This window comes from Oreochromis niloticus, linkage group LG20 (assembly GCF_001858045.2).
Source record: "Oreochromis niloticus isolate F11D_XX linkage group LG20, O_niloticus_UMD_NMBU, whole genome shotgun sequence".
NCBI lineage: Eukaryota > Metazoa > Chordata > Actinopteri > Cichliformes > Cichlidae > Oreochromis > Oreochromis niloticus.
The window spans coordinates 25,448,688-25,468,251 of NC_031984.2; the positions used below are offsets into that span (position 1 = coordinate 25,448,688).

Below are 19,564 nucleotides of genomic sequence, written 5' to 3' on the forward strand. Positions count from 1 at the left end.
GAGTCATGACCACACACACAAATGCACTGCCAGTCAGAGACACAAAGACAGGAGAAGCTGTAAAAGCACATGCAGTCAGACTCGATACACGCTGATACTGACTACGTGTGACGCACACCACATAAACTGAAAGGAACAGTGATGAAGCATTTTAAGCTCGCATAAGAATTAGTGATATAAATTGCTCAATATGTCACCCCTCCCCTGCCATTAGTCCTCCACTGCATGCTCTTTTCCGCCTTGACTTCAAATCCAAACGATAACTTCCCTATCAGTCATTTTAACATCTTTTTCATTTTATCCAACCCGTTTTCCCACAACACCTTCCCCCATGTGCCACCAGGCAGCCGATATCTGCTGGTTTTGGCTGACAAACATACTCTCTCACACACTATCAAATCAGCCTGAGGATGGACACACAAACACACACACACACACACACACACACACACACACACACACACAGAGTGAGATGCCCAGTCAAACACCCAGCCCATCTTACAACAGCCCAAGGACATTCAAATTATCACGTGTCTGTCCTTGTTTAGGCTTCTCTCATCCTCTCTCCGATTTCACGTTAAACGTATACTTCAATGTAAGCGCACACAACAGGGAACCAATTAAACTGAGACACCCCACAGACACACAACACAACACACACTCACTAACGCAGCACCATTTCCCTGCTTTTGTCTGTTGCAGCCACTCACCCGTACAGACCCTCTCATTAATATTAAAATAAATAAATAGACATTAATACTCATGAATTATGCAGGCAGTGAGACTTACAGACACCTGCAAACACACACACACAAACACAACACAGGCGCATGCACATGCCGATTTGTTATGCACACCAAGCTGACTGACTGAAAGTAAACTGATGACGGAAGACTGACAAGAAACATAAAAACAACCTTTGGGTACATTTTTACAGTACCAAAAATAACACACACACACACACACACACACACACACACACACACACACAGAGACAGAGACACACACACACACAAACATACTGGAATTACAAGAAGTAAAGCAGAGCAGATGTGATCTCAGACTGACTCAACAATGGTCTTTTGCCCAGACGGTGAAGGCGTCCACTTGACAAAAGCACTTACGCTGATCAGCAGCGGTAAGACACACACACACACCCACACACACACACACACACACCCACACACGCACACTCAGAAGGTAGGACAGAGAGTTTGTAATTCCTCATTTGGCTCTGCGTTTTAACTCACACAAAGACACAAAGGTCAAGCGATTGCTAAAAACGTGGGTGTCCGATAGCAAGATAGCACTTAAAATTCCCCGCAAACACTTTGCGAACATGGACAGATGGTTTTTAATGAGCAGACAAGAATGGAAATGCACACGCCCACACAAATAAGACGCTGCTACCTTAATACATACACGCAGCCAAACAAAGAATCACACACAGACAAAACTCTGCATCATGAAAATATCCCACTGCTAAAAAGTAACAAGTGCATTTCCTGCTTTGTTATATACATTTTAAGAAGGTAATGCACGCCAACCTGCTGCAGCTGCACTGAACAGCAGTCTAAACGGGGGTGCAAGTCTTTCTTCTTCTTTTTTTAAAATTAATAACATGACAAGAAAACAGAGGTCAAAGTAAAAGATTGAAAATTACATGTACAATGAAATGAATCGGAGAAACGCAGCAAATCTTCATATTTTAGAAGTTGGAATCACAGGGATGCGTTTTATTAGGATCCTTTTGCACAATGTGTAATTTCACTTTTGATAGTTAGGCCCATTTTTCTATTTTATCTTCTAAATAGCCGCACTTTTTTATATCTTATTGTATTTTTTAAACGTCCATTTCTGCCATTTACTCACAAACAAACCAGCTCAAAACAATTGAGAGAAAAAAATATTCAAGTCTGAAAACTTCTGTCTGAGCTTCCATGCTCCCTTTGTTGTTTGAGACCGGGCACTATTTTCATTCACCTCGTTGTTTCCTCCCCTCCCTGCATCCTCTCCTCGCCCTTTGTTTCTTCCTTCCTTTCTCTAACTTCCACCTTATATCTCTATATATAAAACGCCCCACGCTTTGCTCTTCCTTTCTCCTTCCTCCCTTCATCTTATACCATCTTCTTTTTTCCTCTCCCCCCGTACGCCAGGCTTAATGCATTCACACCACCCCTTCATTCATTCAGATGTTTTATTCATCAAAGCCAGTATTCTTCAACCACCGCAGGTATCTTAGTTCGCTCCGCCCAATCGCCCACCCCATAACCCTCCTCCTCCACCTCAACACATGGTGCATCCCTCGAGGCCAGCGCGCTCCCAGTTGCCTCCCCCTTCTTCTTCCTGTTGTATCACCTCTGTAGGTCTTGCTTGTGCTCCTTTATTTTTGGTGTTTATTTACCTATAGTGTACAACCCACAGGAAAAATTCCTCATTTAGTAAAATATATGATCCAATTTCAGGTGTTTTGCATGAATCTGATATTAAACAGCGATAGCTTCCATTATGCTGATACTATTTATGAATTATCTTACAAGCTGTATTCTAAATAATAACTCAATAGGGATGGATTATTAGAAAAAAAAACTGTTTTCATGAATAAGAAGTAATGGATTTTATCATGATCTGTTTACTTGGAATAAACTGACAAAAGGTCATGTAGCTGCCATGAGAGAAAAAAAGAAAACAACACCACATATAGAAAGCTTCGCACTGCACAGAGACACAAAACTGAAAGACTATTATTACAGTTTTAAACTTGATAAAAGGGGCCAAACCTAAACCCTCTAATCTGACTCACTGATGGAAGTACGGGCTCCAGCCTATATTACCGAGCATATTATTTTTCAGGTCCCACCCTTATTTGTGGGGTCTGAAAGAAGAAATTCTAAAATCTTTATCTTTATTAGGTTCATTTATATCACAAGAAATTAAACCATTGTAAAAAAAACAACTCATATGGCAAACAGAAAGGGTGTAGGTTAAAGCTACAGCTTAAATAAAAATCAATAAGTAAGTCAATATCTGTCAATCGACGCTGCTGAGACCTTAAACTGGAAATCAAAGCTTGGATGGGAATCAGGATGACATCATCAGGTGACTTCAGCCCGCTGATAGTCCATCATTCTTCCGAGATGTGTCATCCAAAGGAACGCCTTTATCATAACGTCTTATTTGTTCGATTATTCACCGCATGTCATGCAGCTCAAGATTTGTTTGTGTGATATCGCTGCAGCGCGTGCCTCTGCTGAGAAGAGTGCTCCACCAATTTAACACTGCAGGCTCACAATAGATGAGGGAGATATCGTCCGCTTCTTAGGAAAAGAAAAGAAAAATTGGTCCTTATATTACCCAGAATTCAACTCCACCAGCAGCACTTGTAATGTAGCCTCGAGCCGTTAGCCTCAAGCTGAGATGAAAATCAGTCTTCTGCGCTCATTTCTTGAACTTAACTCCACACACACTGATTTTTGGGCTGGATTTCGTCCTCAGCCCTTCAAAAAAACATCCATTCAACACATTTGGTTTGATTTGTGAAAACATTTTGTTTGTTCCTTACTTAACAACTTCGATTTGCACTTTTTACACTTCCTCCCTCTCCCATATTTTCTCTCCTCCTCTCTCAGTCTCTAAATTTCTCCTTTTTCCTTCCTTCAGGCACTTTTTGTTCTTTGTGCTTTTGTATTTCTCTTCCTCTGCCCGATATTGTTTATTAATTTACTTGGTATTGACTTATTTCTGTTTCTTGTGAGCTGTATTTCCCTCCCATACACATGTATTCCCTTTCAAAGCTTTTTTTTAAAACAAAATTTTAACTCTTGAGCATTTGTCCTCTTTTGTTTCCTCCCCCTCTTTCCTTTACGCGTTCGGTCTTTTTCAGTGTTCCCATTTCTGCTTTCATCTGCTGCCATCTCTGTCACAACTCTCTCTTGCCCCGCTGTTTCTACCTTTTTCAAGAGATCAGATGACGGACATTGATAACAATCACTTCCCACATTGATTTTTGATTCTCTTTAACCTTCTCTCTTCAGCCTCTAGGCTTTTCTTGCTTATTCTTCTGTTCTCCCTCTTTTTCATTCTCTATTCCTCTATTTTATTGCGCCATACATAATTCCTACCACTCTGCACCCTCCCGTCCTCGTCTGAATGAGTTTAAATAACCATCAAAATATAACTGTGTAAACAGAAACTGTGACTTTTGTTACGAGTTCGGTACATCACGTTAGTTATTTTATGAATGAATGTAGTAGTTATTAGGGATGCATAGAGTGATTTTGACTGCTTTGTGTAACATCAGTTTTTTAAGTCCTTATTTCTTGGATCCACTTTTAAAACACTTTTAAAAAGCAGAAGCTGAGAGAGTAACGACTGAAAAACAAAAAGATCATTAATTAATTCAAATAAATCTCTGCTGCTTATCCTTTTCAGGGTCGCTGGAGTCTATCCCAGCTGTCTTAGGGCGAGATGCGGGGTACACCCTGGACAGGTCGCCAGTCTGTCGCAGGGCCAACACACAGACACAGACAACCAATCGCACTCACATTGACACCTATGGGCAATTCAGAGTTTTCAATTAACCTATCCCCACTAACTGCATGTCTTTGAAATGTGGGAGGAAGCCAAAGAGAACATGCAAACTCCACACAGAAAGACCCCCAACCTGATGGTGGGATTGAACTCACGACCTTCTTGCTGTGAGGCAACAGTGCTAACCACCGGCGACACGGTGCAGCACTGTGGCTAATTTGTCCAGGGGCTCAAAAGCAAATGGACAAATTATCACAATAAATTGTGTTTCATAAAATTATACATTTCCAAATATAAATAAATGTAGTACTGTAAGGTAGAACTTGAACAATTATTCTTTTTTCCTCCGTTTTTATAGCTATACTACTACAGTATGTTTTAAATGAAACAATCAAATTGTGAAGTGCAGACTTTCAGCATGAATTCATTGGTTTTAACATGGTATTGCATAACAGTTTAAGAATTACAGTCATTTCTATTAATAAGCCCCAATTTCCAGGGCTCAAAAGCAACTGGACAAATGATCACAATTTTTAATATAACATTATTTATGTATTAAAGTAAATGTTATAGCTGCAGCTATATTTGAGATACAAATTGTTTTAGGCACTTTATTTTGTGAGGTAAAGAACCTGCAAAAATCTAAGATTTATACAAGATTAAATTTTGCTTGAACCTAAATCAGTTTTATGTAGTGAAGTAGAAAATGATCCATGTACCCAATAGTGAGACTGATTCATTAAACCACATAATTGCTTCTAGACTTTTGCATGGACCACTGAAGTGAAGGTCTGTGATGTAAAGAAACTGATGGTACAAACAGATCAGGCAACAAACTCAGAGGATCCTAAAAATACCATCACTATACACACTCGCTTTACAGAGAAAGCAAATGCCCGAATCACCAAACATGATTTTGAATTACAGCTGTCAACCATGCATTTATGAGTACATGAAGAAATCCCAACTATTTATATACATGTGTAAAACCAGAGAGGATCCAAGATATGTGAACTTCCTCCTCTTACCTCCTGCCCCCCAACTTATCTTCCTAAAACTAATTTAGCCTCCTTTTTCCTTCCTCTCACACTGTTTAATGCATTTAGCCTAGTCGACTCCACATATCACATCCCCTGCAGTGTGTTTTTTTCCCCATTTAATGCACATATTTCCATTACACCTACTCTATTATGTTATGTATTTATATGTTTCTATTTCCTCTATTTCCTCCCGTGCTGTCTGTACTCTTTCCTGAAACCAATTGGTCTTATTGCTCTGGCAAACACTTTATTCTTTGTTACCTCTGACTTACACACACACACACACACACACTTTTATTCTATTAATGACCTCTAAAACACATGTCACTCTCTGAATAATCCATCTTATGCCATTATCTCCCTCTCCTGCACTCTCACCCATCCGGCCTGGTTTTATCTTCCCCACAAAACTCAAAGCTCTCTTCTCCCAGTTTAACCCTCTCCAGAAACTTTTCAAAACTCCTCTTTATCAGATGTATTCTTTCTCTTAACTCCATCTTTCTATAAAATACTCAGCACCATGTCTTTTTTGCTCCCCATTGTGGTAAATGATCTTAATTCCACCTTTTACAACCTCTCATCAGTTTTTTCCTCAAATATTGTCTTTGTCTTATCGTTAAAGCTCCTCGTCTTTGACACTTAATTCGTTTTCCTTGTCAGGTCTGACGTCGCGTCTTATCTTTCTAAAACTAATTTAGTTTTCATTTGGATTGCTTTTTAGTCGTCTGTGCTAACTTTGAGTCTCTTCTGTCTTTTGGAGTAGAGTGAGTTAGGTGAATATCTTTTCTGCTTCACTTAAATGTTCCCCTCAGAAAATAATACACAGATTGTTGGTTTAAAATTCACACCAGACTTTTGATAAAATTTTAATTTGTGTACTGTTTTTGTGAGCTGTATTGTTAATTTAGTTTGCATTCTGGTTAGATTAGCACTTCTTCAGCAAACCCTCTTTTGGCTCTTTCTCCCCCAGCATATGTGATACAGTAAGCAGGTATATAGGACAGTAGAACGCCAGCTGTTCAGGGGGCCAGTCATACAGCTGTTTTTGGTGCTCATGCCATCCTTCAGTTTGAAATTTATTTCCCAGAGGATAGAAACTGTTCACATAAACAGCAACAAATGTCCATCTTGGTGTCTAAAAAGTGATATTAAATTTGAAGCTGAGAAATATGTATAACTAGAGAGAAACAAAGGCAGACGACCTTACACTACATCAGAAAACCAAAGCAGTGCCATCATTGATGCAAATGTTTATATTGTTTTAATTTTCATGTTTTAAAAAAATACAGCTATAAAAGATTTTTATAACGTAATGAGTAGTTTCCTATTTAATTTGAAACTCTAGTATCGGAACAGCATTTATACCGGCGTATAAAAGTGGTTAATTAAGTTTGATGCAGATAATGAGAAGTGTCAATAATAACCAAGAAACCAAATTAGAACAGTGGTCTCTATGAGCAAAGATAATTAATGCACACTGTTAATGTTCTTAAACCTCAAAATGTGCAACATTACGGATTATTTCTCTTCATATGAAGCACTCTGTCAAAGTGATTTAAGGAGAATTACTGATTTTCTTTCAATGATACAGCAGGATAGATGTGCACCATGCACGTCTGCTCTTCGTCTGCAACTTCATTTCTTAAATTTTCTTTCTCTCGCTTGAGGTGTTCCATATTTATTATTTGCTTTAATTCATATCTCTTCTATACATCCTCTATACTTTCCAGTTTGTCTCACAAACATTAATTTCATTGCCCTCTTCTTCTGCATTAAATGTTCAGCTCTTCATTTCTTTCCCCAAACTAATTCCTTTCCTCTTCATTCTCCCTTTCTTTTTTCTCTCTCTTTCCTAATTCAAACTAATTTAGTCTCACAGCCTGAACTTCAGTCTTGCTGCAACCCACTCTTTCTCAGTCACTCACTCCTCATCCCATTTCTTTTTCTCTCTAAACCTTCTCCCCTTACAAAAAGCTAAAACCTCCATATACATTTAGATTATTCTTCACAAGCTTAAACATTGCCTATTTGTTCTTAGTGTGTGCTCTGGTTTCCATCTCTGCCTGCTGGATTGAATTTCTCCGTGTAACATGCATATCTTCTTTATCGCACCCAAAACTAATCTCTCCTCTGCCTACCGCATCAACTTCCCTCCTCTTCTGTTTCTCAGATTTCCTCAATCTAACATACAAACTGCTTCCCCACAACCAAGAGATTTAATTTCTACGTATGCTATCTCTCCCCATTTTATCTTTTCACGAATTTATTTAGTCTGCAGCCATGCCAATTTCTCTCTTTTTGTCTTCTTCTCTTTGCATCTCCCAGCTCTCCGAGGTGTAGTATATCTTACTAAATCTGCATAATGTGCATCTGTCTTTATCGCTTCTGAGTCTTTTCTTTCACTTTGTAAGGAGGATCAGATATCCGCTCTTTTAGTCAGCTGTTATCTCTGCCTTTAAGGGAACCGGGAACTTGTCTTTATACCGCTGTGGTCTTTTTCCTGTTTTCAGGGTTAATGACTGTTGCACATCCCTGTCAGCGCCGTAAGCTTAGCATGTTTTTCAAAGAAATGAATGCTCGAGGCAAGAAATATTATATTTTTTATGAAAAGAAACAGAGCTTCAGCTGAGTTTTTTGTACAAGTAAAGGTAAGAACTATAATTTCCTTGCTATATTATGTCACCCTGGAAAAAGTGATTAGAGAAGTAAAAGCTTTAAAAAGCATTCAGTTACTTCAGTTAGTGGCAATGCCCCTATTTTTTCTACTTTTTATCACCACCACCTGCGTCTCTTCATGCTCAGACGGTCATCTTTTTTAAGAGCACCATTTAATACTATAAAGGGTAAAAGAAATAATGTAATTCAACAAATAAATAAATAGAAAAACAGACACACACAATTCAGTCTGTGGAGCATGCAGTTTGAATTTTAAAGCATAAATGTGTTGGATTCCCCAGACAGACATCTGAATGGACAACAGGTACAAAGAAGCTTACCCATTTGCTATTTAGGTGAAAAATTTTCTATTCCCACTTTAAACTCATTTTATTTAAGTTCACAGATCCCAGGTCACAAAAGGTTTGTTAAAGCTCAAATTAGAAGGTCTTTGATATCTGCAGAAGGCTGATGGGAAATGTGGTCCTAGTTTTGAGAGGTATAAATCAGAGGTTAGCATTTCAAATGCTAATGCTAGTTGTTAAAAATGTGGGGCGCTTCTCTAAAAACACAAATGTATTCAGAAGGCTCAGTTAATGATTCACCACCAAACAGATAAACGCTGCAAAAGCACAGATGGATCATCTGTGGTGTGAGAGAGAAAAAGATACAAAGCATCACAATTCATGTAATACTACAGATACATATTTGCTTGCTATTAGCCGTTTACTATTAGCTTGTTACTTCTGCAGCTGTTCCGTCACATTATTGGCTCCCCAAAAACAGTTTGGTTATCTTTTATTCTACTTTTATTGTGTTTTGTGCGTTTTTGCAGCTTTTTTCTGTTTGCTGGTGTTTTCTTGAATTGCAATGGATTTGAACTCTGAGGGCCACTGTAAACAATGATGGCAGACAGCTAAAAAATCTTGCCTAAACCTGAAATTGAACTGTGAGTGTTTCCCCTTCCTTTGGCTTGGCAGGCATTGGTATAGACGTGCAAAGATTTGTTTGTCAACCCCAAAAATTTGATTAAAAAAGAAAGAAATGAGAAAGTTTTTCTATGTAGTTAGAAGGTGTGTGACCTTTATTTAATTTCAATGCAGTGTTTTACAGCACTGTGCAGTAATTTGTCATTGTGCTGGTTTCTCCTTTAGTTTGTTTCCTCGAGGTCACCATGCATGTGTTCGGGGGAGGGGCAGAGTAGTGCATGCAGCTAAGTAGCATTGGCAAGACTGGGACAAGAGACTATAAATATATACGAAAGTTCATTGATACTTTTCCACAAGGAATTTTTAACATGTAAGAAAAGAAAACAGGTGGTAAAACTGGGTTGAAAGGGTCGTGTTACAGGACAAACTTTGGTGCAGGAGATTCACTACTTTTATTAGATATACCTGAAGATCCTCTGTGAAAAAGGCCAATCAGCAAAGTCCAAACAAAATCCTGTTTTTAAGCTAAAATTCTTTAATCCTTGACTCTAACCCACTGGGTTTAACATATAGGGTGTCACGGTTTCATTTAAAACCCCGGGCTAACCCTGGGGATTCAGTACTCAGCTGAATAGTACATGACCCCTGCTGATGCAGTATTTCATACTACTTTTCTTAGTGCTGTAGATCTGGAGTTGGCACCACAAAGGTAGTGTGAACCTTTCTACTCAGCTTGGGTAAAAAGCAGCGGTAACCCGCCTTTAAAGTGTCAAGTATGACTTATCCCGAGGTTAAATGTGGAGTTTAGAGAAAGGTTAGCCTGAGGTTACATGTACTATGAAAACCTTGCCTCATTGGTGAAGGAGGTGAAGATGCTCAATCATGACAAAGATGCGGCTTATGCTCTTTGTGATGGGCATACTGTGCTCCACCTACCCTGAAGAAACAGCACAATGCTTCAGAGATCACACCTGACTCAGATCTTTTGAGTTTCTCCCTCAATGGAAAAAGAAAGTTTTCCGACTCGGTCAAAACCTCGGGCTTACCTCCTGCCTGTGTGAGCAATCCACAGATATTCAGGGAACCCAATTCAAAGCTGCAAAAGAGCATATGGGGGGATAGATAATGGCATGATGGAAAAATGAAAAATGAGCAGCAGCACAAACTTAGTCAGGAGATATCTGGAGAGTTCAGTGTTTGGGAATCAATTCGTCCCTGTTTAGTTGTTGTATTCCTTCTTTTCTCTTCCCAATAGCTCCGGGGTATTGTCGAGACACTGTAACACCCGACGCCTACGCAGGAAAAGCACAACAATGACTGCCCAGAATCCATCTGATTTCCTTCACTCCCTCTTTCCCCGCTCTATCCCACTCTCTCATAGATGCCTCTCCGTTTTTTCCCCCTATAGCTCTTCGTCCGTGTTATTCTCATCCATCTCCTTAATTTTTCACTATGCTGCCATAGCCGTCTCCCCTCCTTCTTTTCCTTCATCTTTTAAGCTCTGCTGTCTTCTTTGCTATCCAATCTTTTACACTTTGTGTCATTTCTTTCTGTCCACCTTGTGCTCCCTCACTTAAATGTGTTTTCTGCTCCTGTGGATGCTGTAAGCATGGATCACATACTGTCAGAAATTTCTATTTCCATTTCAATTACCAATTTCTCTCTGGTATCATCTGAAATCCAGTGATCTATAAAAAACATCTTTACTCTTCCTTGCGCTTTTAATACCTCTCCTTCTTCTTCAAGTTCCTTTTATCCATCTTTTACAAATTTCTCCTCACTTCTTAAACTTTCTTGCCTCCCTCCATCTCTCTTTCCCTTTTCTCATCATACTCCACTTTTTGTCTCCCTCCCACTCGCTCTACGTCTCTTTCTACCTCCGTTTCTCCTTTGCTCATTTCCTATCTCTCTGCTCATCTCTTTTTCTTTTTTTTCTGTCTGCCTCGGTGGGAGTTCGGAAAACACTCTGTCTCTCTCATGAAAGAAAAGTGTTGCTTCACTCCCCCAGCTCTCTTTTGATTCGAAATAAAAGGCAATGTGAAATATCCCCCAGACACACACGCTGACATTCATAGCTTCTACCCTCTCCCACATCCACTCAATAGCAGTAGCAATGCAGCAGTATGAAGGGACGGGAGAAATCGGAGTCGTGTTGAAATGAGTCCGGTGTATTGGAAAGGTAAGAAAGAATGTGTATGTGTGTGTGTTAGAGTGTGTATGAAAAGGCAACAGATTAAAAAACGGTAAGCGTGGCAGTGGCGCTAGCGTGCATGTGTGCATGTGAATATGTGTGTGTTTGTGTGTGTGAGTACAAAAGACTAAGTAACAGGTAGAGGGCTGAGGAGGAGAAAGCTCTCCCAGGAGGCAGAGTGTGTGTTTTCATGTTGTTCAGCTCGACATGACAAAAGAGTGAAAACAGCACAGATCAAAACGGAAGTCAGTGTGGGACATGAACAAAGACGCACACAGTCAGTTTTAGTTTTCAGAGCGCAGCATTAAAGGCTAGAATCAGACACAAGTAGACAAACACACAAAGACACACTCCACTGCATTCTTTTCCTTTGAAAATACAACTCTCTTCTTATCTGTGGCCACTGCATTCAAACCAATGACAGAGGCAGCTAAAACAATCTGAACACACAAATGCTGCCTCCAGCCTATCATTACAGCTTGTTTATTATATATATGCATTATGATCATTGTATTATTATGTGTATTCATAATGACCCAACTTTAAAAACCAAAGCATTTCATTTGAAGGTTTGAAACTTTCGAAAGATCACCGTGACTTTGTGAATACTACTGAACAAAAAGATCAGTCGACGAGTTTCTAAACTTGTAGCTTTTCCCTGTGGAACCAAAATGCATCACTAAAAACCATGTGAGAATATTGAGCTTGCTTATTGGCCAGATGTGTTTCGGGGGAGAGCAACAAGAGTAAAAAGAGGAAGAAGATGCTGTGAAGATGCTTCTGGACGATTGGAGAACAGAGAATTTACTTCATTTCACAGCTAGCTGCGAATCTTTGCACATCTATAGTACCTTGCTGCACACCAGAAGGCAGCGCTGTGTGGGAGCCAGAGGTAGGGTCCAAAGGCAGGACTCGGAAACAAAGGGGTAACTAAAAGGGGCAGCTTTAACTACTAGACACTAAAGAAATACAATAGTATAAAACTCCAAAAATGAGAAACTAGGAGCCTGGAATGAGGAACAAACGACAGACACCACTGAACACATGGAAACACACAGCAAACTGTGATGAGACATCGAAGAACAGAGAAAAACTGAAGACTTAACTACACACACAGGATAACGAGAGGGTGGACCACAGGTGGGAACACAGCTGTAACTAATTACTCACTAACAAGACAGAGCAAGCAAAACTGAACTCTATGCACACAGGACGAGAGACTATCAAAATAAAACAGGAAATACTGCACGCATAATTCAAAATTAAAGAAGATCCAGTAATAAGAAAGTCATAAATAGCTGACTTTCCTTAACACAGACTGTTTATTCATCAATTTCTTCACCACTTCATTAAGAACTTAGAAGCTCGAGCCAATACAGGGTCCAAATTTTACAATTTAGAATCATTGCTAACAAGTTTGAGTGTGGGAGGAAACTTGGAGTACCTCATGGAAATCTATGCAGGCACAATGGGAACATGCAAACCCTAAACAGTAATTTGCAGTAGAATTTTCCACTTTTAAGCAGATGAAAGTGCTTCTTTTTAAGCATTGAGATAATGTGGGCCACACTGCCCCAGTCTGGTTTTTGTATCATAACCAAGCATATGAAAGCTTTCCTCTGAGGATTTCCCTCAAAGCTTGGTCTAGAAGAACTGCTAATAAGACCTGCACTCATTTTCCAAGCACATCTTCATTAAAGCAGACTCACTGGAAATGTCAATTAGTTGAAAAAAAAAACAAAACCCTGTCGACAGTACAGTGTGTGGTGCACGTGGGCAACAAGAGTGATCAGGACTAAGCTGGTTAGATATAAATCAATTCTATTAAATTGAACTGACAAGGCAAAAATGACTCAGCCTTATAATAAACCTGGTTTATTCTACAGTTTCTTGAAACACACAGTTTATCATCGGTATGAACATATCACATTGTTCGTCAGACAAAACCTGATTTTAGTCTTTTACACCTGCTCTTTTCCACAAAACGCTTTCAAACACAGCACACGCACACACTCCCTCGCTACTCACCGGTGTAGTCTTCGCGGCAGATACAGGTGTACCCTCCCTCTCTGCGGGCACACACCCCTCCGTTCAGACAGGGGTTGGAGTAGCACAGGTTGATCTCTGTCTCACAGTAATCACCCGTGAATCCCACTGGGCAGCGGCAGCGTAGTCCTGCGATGGGGTGGATGGGCCGGAACAAGATGGAGGGTGAGGAGATGAAGGGGGCAGAGCTGTTGAAACGCAGCACTGAGATGCACTTCATGTAGTTCTGGCAAGGCTCCCGCAAGCACACGTTGTCATCAAACGGGAGAACCTGGAGCAATAGCAGAGGAAACATAACATACAGTGTAGTGTGAGGAATATTCTCAATTTAGACTTTCAGGCGTCCTCACTCAGGGTTTCTTTCATCACACATAATAAAGTTACATTTTAATATTTATAAGCGGTGAAATCATTCTTCTTTTTGTGTTCCAGTGATCTATTTCAGCAATGGTGGAAAAAGTCTTCAGATCTTCAAGGTAAAAGCATCACTATAACAATCCAACTAAACTAAAAGTACATTAAATATTATCAGCACCTAGAAGTTAATTAAGTAAAAATTTCCCTGATGATTATTAAAGTAGCTTTTAAAAAGTATCATTTTTAACAATTACATAGATGGAGATAGATACAGTTTAATGAATTTGTAACATGTTATGATGAAGTGAAGAAAGATGCCAAAACAGTTTCTTATACTTAATTTGTATCATTTGGGAAAAAGAGGAAATACATAAAATGAAAAAGCTATATAAAAACAAATTAAGCAACCATCAGTATCTGCTACTGGTTGAAGTTGTATTTTAAAAACCTTTACTGGTAGAAATAATAATATGAAATAAAAAAATGTATGCTTTTTTTAGGAGAAATGAAACATGCTAGCATGCTAATGTTTTGAATGCTAGCATGCTAGCTAATACTAAAACATGCTCATGGCTATATAAACATGTTACTGTAAGGCACTGTCACAGTCATACTGGTCGGAGCATCAAAAAAACCCCCCCAAAAGTTTATTTACTATATTATACTTACTGTCAAACCGGCACATGAACCAAAGCACTAAATGTGCAGGCAGGTAAGGTAAACCCACCTGCTTCTGAATTCTGCTATGGTGTATAGGCTGGATATAAAAGTCTATACCTGTAGTTTGGGGAAAGAGCTGCATCATGCAACTTCTCAATGACTGACTTGTTAGGTGGCTTCACACTTCTGACTGGTGTAGGTTATCATTTGATTGCTACAAAATAGTAATCTTCAGAAATGTTAGACATGCATATTTAAAATGGGAATGCTTTTATTGATTCCATTTTAAACAATGTAATTTTATTATCACATTGGGGTTTTCTTTGGGGGGGAGGGGGGGGGGGGAGTTACTTTCAACATTAATATTTACCTGATACTAGCAATCGTAACCTTTTCACAGGTCAACCCCCCCAGCTATCAGTCATTTAGCATGCTTCCTTGGACACAGTGACAGCAGTGGGCTGTTTCATTGCATAACCAGTCACTTTCCCAAATAGTGTATTTACAGCTTTTGCTTGCTGTTAAGGCCAGTGGACCAGATATATTCACTAGATTGTGTCTTCTTAAGAGCTAAGATCCTGTTTGCATGTGTGTTTGTGTGACAGTGCCTGTTAAGATAAGGTCAAAGGCACTCTGCCCTCACCACCGCTTTATAAATCTTTTCTTCTTCTGGATTCACCTTCTTCCTTCTGCTTCTGTCTATCTCTCTCTTACTGCGAGATTCCCTTGGGTTGTGTAAACATTACATAACTGATGTGCTTGTCCAGGTGTTCCTGATTTCATGCATGAGAACATTTAATGGTCATATTTGCTCATTGTTCTGTAAAGTCACATGGCTGATGTGCCACAGGAAGCTGTACTGTGTTATTACTAGTTCACATCCAACAAGCTCAGATGTATACTCACAGGCCACTTTATTAGTTACACATTGCTAGTACTTTTTTGCTATCAGAGCTGTCTTCTTCATTGCATTGATTCAACAAAGTGCTGGAAACATTCCTCAGAGATATTACTCCATATCGACATGACAGCATCACACAGTTCCGGCAGCAATGCCGGCTGCACATCCATAAAGTGAATGTGGAGGTTATTTGAGTTCAGTGAACTCACTGTCATGTTCAAGAAACCAGTTTGAGATGATTTGAGCTTTGTGACAATCAACATTATCTTGCTGGAAACAGCCATCAGAGGATGGGGACACTGTGGTCATAAAGGGATGGATATGGTCAGTAACCCTCAGACGAGGCCTTTAAAGGATGCTGGGTTGGTACAGAGAGTCCCGAAGTGTGCCAAGGAAAAAAACACTATCACCAGCAGCCTGAACCACTGATGAAAGGCAGGATGAAAACATGTTTTGATCATGTTTACACCAAATATTTCAACAGAAATTGGGACTCGTCAGACCAGACCACAATTTTTTCAGTCTTCTAATGCCCACTTTTGGTGAGCCCATGTAAACTATAGCCTCAGTTTCTTGCTCTTAGCTGAGAGGAGTAGCACCCAGGGTGTTATTCTGCTGCTGTAGACCATCTGCTTCAAGGTTTGATGAGATGCTCTTCTGCATACCTTGGTTTCAACAAGTGATTATTTGAGTTGACTGTTGCCCTGTTGTCTTGTGAGCGCTGACATCAACAAGGCATTTTTCACCCACACAAATGGCACTCACTGGAAATCTTCTCTTTTTCAGGCCATTCTTTATAAACTCTAGCGATGGTTGTGTAGGAAAATCCCAGGAGATCAGAGTGTAAACCACTCAGACCAGCCTATTTGGCACAAACAACCATGTCACATTAAAAAGTCACTAAAATCTTCTTTCTCATTCAGACGCTTGATTTGAACTTTGACAGGTTGGGTTGAACATATCTGCATGTGTAAATTCATTAAGTTGCTGCCATGTGTTTGGCTGAATCAATATTTCCATTAATGTGCAGTTAAACAGGTGTAGCCAATGAATCTCTGTCACACAGGCTTACTGTCATTCTGTTTAATCAAGTGAATTAAGAAGTCAATACATTTTAAAATAAATAATTTCAAGAAATATTAAATGTTATACCTCATAAATGATTAATATTTATTAACTGACTTCCTATAATTTCATGCAGTGCATGTGCAGCCTGAAAGAGTGTAAGGCTCTTCGTATTATTAAAGGTACATTCATTAATCTCAAAGAATATTCTCGTTTTCAATACAGCAAAAATATGCTTTGAACCAGAGAAACACCACATGGGAGAGTTAAATGGTATTTATATGCTTGCCAACATTTTTGCCTTTGTGATGTGATGAAGGAGTTAAAGTCAGACACTCAGAGGTGTGATTCCTCTCTGTGTGTCTTTTTGCACATGAACTAACCTCCATCTGTGTCAGTGACGTCAGCCTCGGCCTGTTCAGGTACAGCTGCTCCTCCAGGGCCTCAGAGGGAAAGAAATGTCCGCCCGGCAACGCGGCAGAGAAGCTGACATTCAGGATTCCTCCGGGTGCCGCATCCAGATCCGGCTGAATGTTGAAGATGAAAACATCCTCGACGGGAACTGAGAGAACAGCGGACACACCTTCCAAGAAGGTTCCCAGCAGTGGTGACAGGAAGTGCTCCTGGGACATGTTCTGAAGGCGGACAGTGACACTGCTGCCCAACATGTCCTCTGTGATAATGAGGACGCGGAGAACACACTGAGCCGAAATGCTGTGGACGCCATCTGAAGAGTTGAAGAAGAAAGCAGAGGGCAGCCAGTTAGGTGAACGGATAGAAGAGGAACTTGCAGGTTATAAGGAAAGAGAAAGAGAGAGAGAAAGTCAGAGTGGCACAGTGAGTGACCAGGATGTGGACGGGGCACAGAGTGAAAGAAGAGACTTTGAGAGGAAGCTTCAGAGGAAGAGGTGAGGAACGACAGAGACACATACAGAAGAGCAGAGATATTCACCAATGCAAAGACAAAACAGGAAGTAGCCACAACCGTGTTAACATAATGTCATTAATGTAATTTTATGTTACTTAAATTGATTAAGAGTGGGAGAGAAAGTCACAGGTAACTGAAACTACCAGTGCTTCTGTGTCTATGATACCACAGAAACTACGTTTTCTATCACTGGACTGGGACTGAAGCTCATTGGCTGATCTTGATAAAAGGTGGCGTTCATTTTAGTTTTATATTCATGTAACAAAAGTGGTGTTTACAGTCCATTCACACCAAAGGTTACCTTGAGGTGCTGGTCAATGGAAGTAGATTTGACAACATATAAAATATATAAAATATTCTAGCTTTATGACAGTACGGTCTGAGTGCAGCAAAAACAGCTAATGCAAAAGCATAAATAATCCTTATTTGCCTTAAATTATATTGGAATTGTGACATTAGAACTCATATAAGAAGGAGGAAGCTTTGATGTCTTAATGTCTAGGCAGGAACATTGCATTGAATCCACTGGATTCATTGGATTGTTTAGATAAAACTCTTTATGATATTGTTTACAGTTAATGTTTAACTGCATCTTTTTCTTTACATATTTAAAATTTAATTAAAATTAACCTAATTTCTAACATTTTAACGACATTTAAGTCCTACTATGAGATAATTACATTATTTACACTTTCTTTTACATTTGCGGTTCACTGAAAGTTTCTCACACAGATATCTAACAGATAAATTACTACTGTATGACATATATATAGTATATACAGTATACTATATTATACAGTGTTATACAGTATTATAATAGTATTATATATGATGGTCTACTTACAAGAAAATGAGTTTATGGAGCCTGAATATAGCAGTCTGCTTACCTAAGTTGGATTATTGTAATAAATATTATATATTTTTTTATCCATAACAAAATTTCAACAAATAAATATGCAAAGATGGAAAGGCGGGGGGCAGCAGCATGAGGACCCCAGGGGAAAAACAAGAAGGCAGGCATCTGTGACGACCGATATGACACTGATTAAGTCAGTTATAGCATTAAAGGAGCTGGAGCGAAGGTGAGTAGCACAGGCAACAGCGACTGCAGGGAAGCTTAAGCAACTTAAATTAGTGAGCCCCATGGAAAAACAGGAAGTGCTGCTGATATAGGCTGGCCTGGCAGTCAGATCAGCTGTTATTGTCTAGGTAAGCACTGGAGGAAACAACTGGATTACATGTACTGGGAACGGTAAAATATGACTGACTTATGGTGGTGCTACTGGTGAGAAATACAAAGCACAGAAGCCTCACACTGTGTTTTGTATTAAAATCCTTGGTTTAGCTCGCCTTAGCAAAGGTATTTTGTCTAATAATTAATGTTGCCTTTAATATTTAACCAGCACCACTAATCTTTCTAAGCTTAAGCAAATTCATAACATCAAATATGAAAAATCTGATACAATGAGCGTATATGTTGCAGATACATTGAGTATGAACATGGGCAGCAGCTCCACATAAACTCTTTTTTTTTGCATTAAGTTTCACTGACACTTGCTTAATCCTGTGGAGACAGCATGACACAAAGTATTTTAGTGCTGCTTTTTTGCTCTTCTTACTTCCACTACAGCCCTGAAGATCAAACAGCATGGCTGTAGACACTCTGTATTGCTGTATGTGTGAATGTAGTCATCATCTGTGAACCTACACGTCAGGCATAAGATGTGGTGATAGGAGATTTGCAGCATAAAAGTGCTGAATCCTCTGAGGTCCACTTTAGTCTCTAGTAAGGATGATGCAATTCATTATCATGTGTTACAGTTAAGTAAGAGAAAAGTGATCCTCTGAAATCTACATTTATTTGCGAGTCACACAGAAGGTGCAAACTGAGCGTTCTCATGTAGGGAAGCGTTAGGTTTCCATCCTCTTCCCACACGCAGCTTTAGTTACAGATTCGACAGGGCACTCCTTTCACTGGGAGTCCACAAAATGAGCTCATTGGAAGCGCAGCAGGTCACAGCCCTCGCAAACCCCCATTTCATTCGCAGACACGAAGCGTGTTTAATCTATACTGGATGTATTGCTGGGCAGTGTTGTATGCTGTAAAGCAATTTGGTGCAACAAGCTGGCAAATAAGCCATAAAGGGACACAAATATACACGAACACAGTGAGCAATAACAGAAAGGAAAAAAGCATAAGAAAGCAATACGCGGGTGGTGTAGATGCACGAAAAAAATGAGAGGAAAGAATGAAATAAAGAA

The 19,564-nt window shown here is 39.5% G+C and overlaps 1 protein-coding gene across 2 annotated transcripts in view; it reads right to left on the reverse strand.

Annotated features, from left to right (window-relative positions):
• The window catches only part of celsr3 (cadherin, EGF LAG seven-pass G-type receptor 3), a 120,136-nt gene that overhangs the window by 78,234 nt on the left and 22,338 nt on the right, over nucleotides 1-19,564 (reverse strand). For both annotated transcript variants that reach the window (XM_013271144.3, XM_019350003.2), the window contains exons 2-3: nucleotides 16,758-17,101; nucleotides 13,374-13,662 (exon numbers count right to left, since the gene is read on the reverse strand). In XM_013271144.3, the coding sequence (XP_013126598.1) occupies nucleotides 13,374-13,662; nucleotides 16,758-17,101 (633 nt within the window). The remainder of the gene's footprint in view (nucleotides 1-13,373; nucleotides 13,663-16,757; nucleotides 17,102-19,564) is intronic.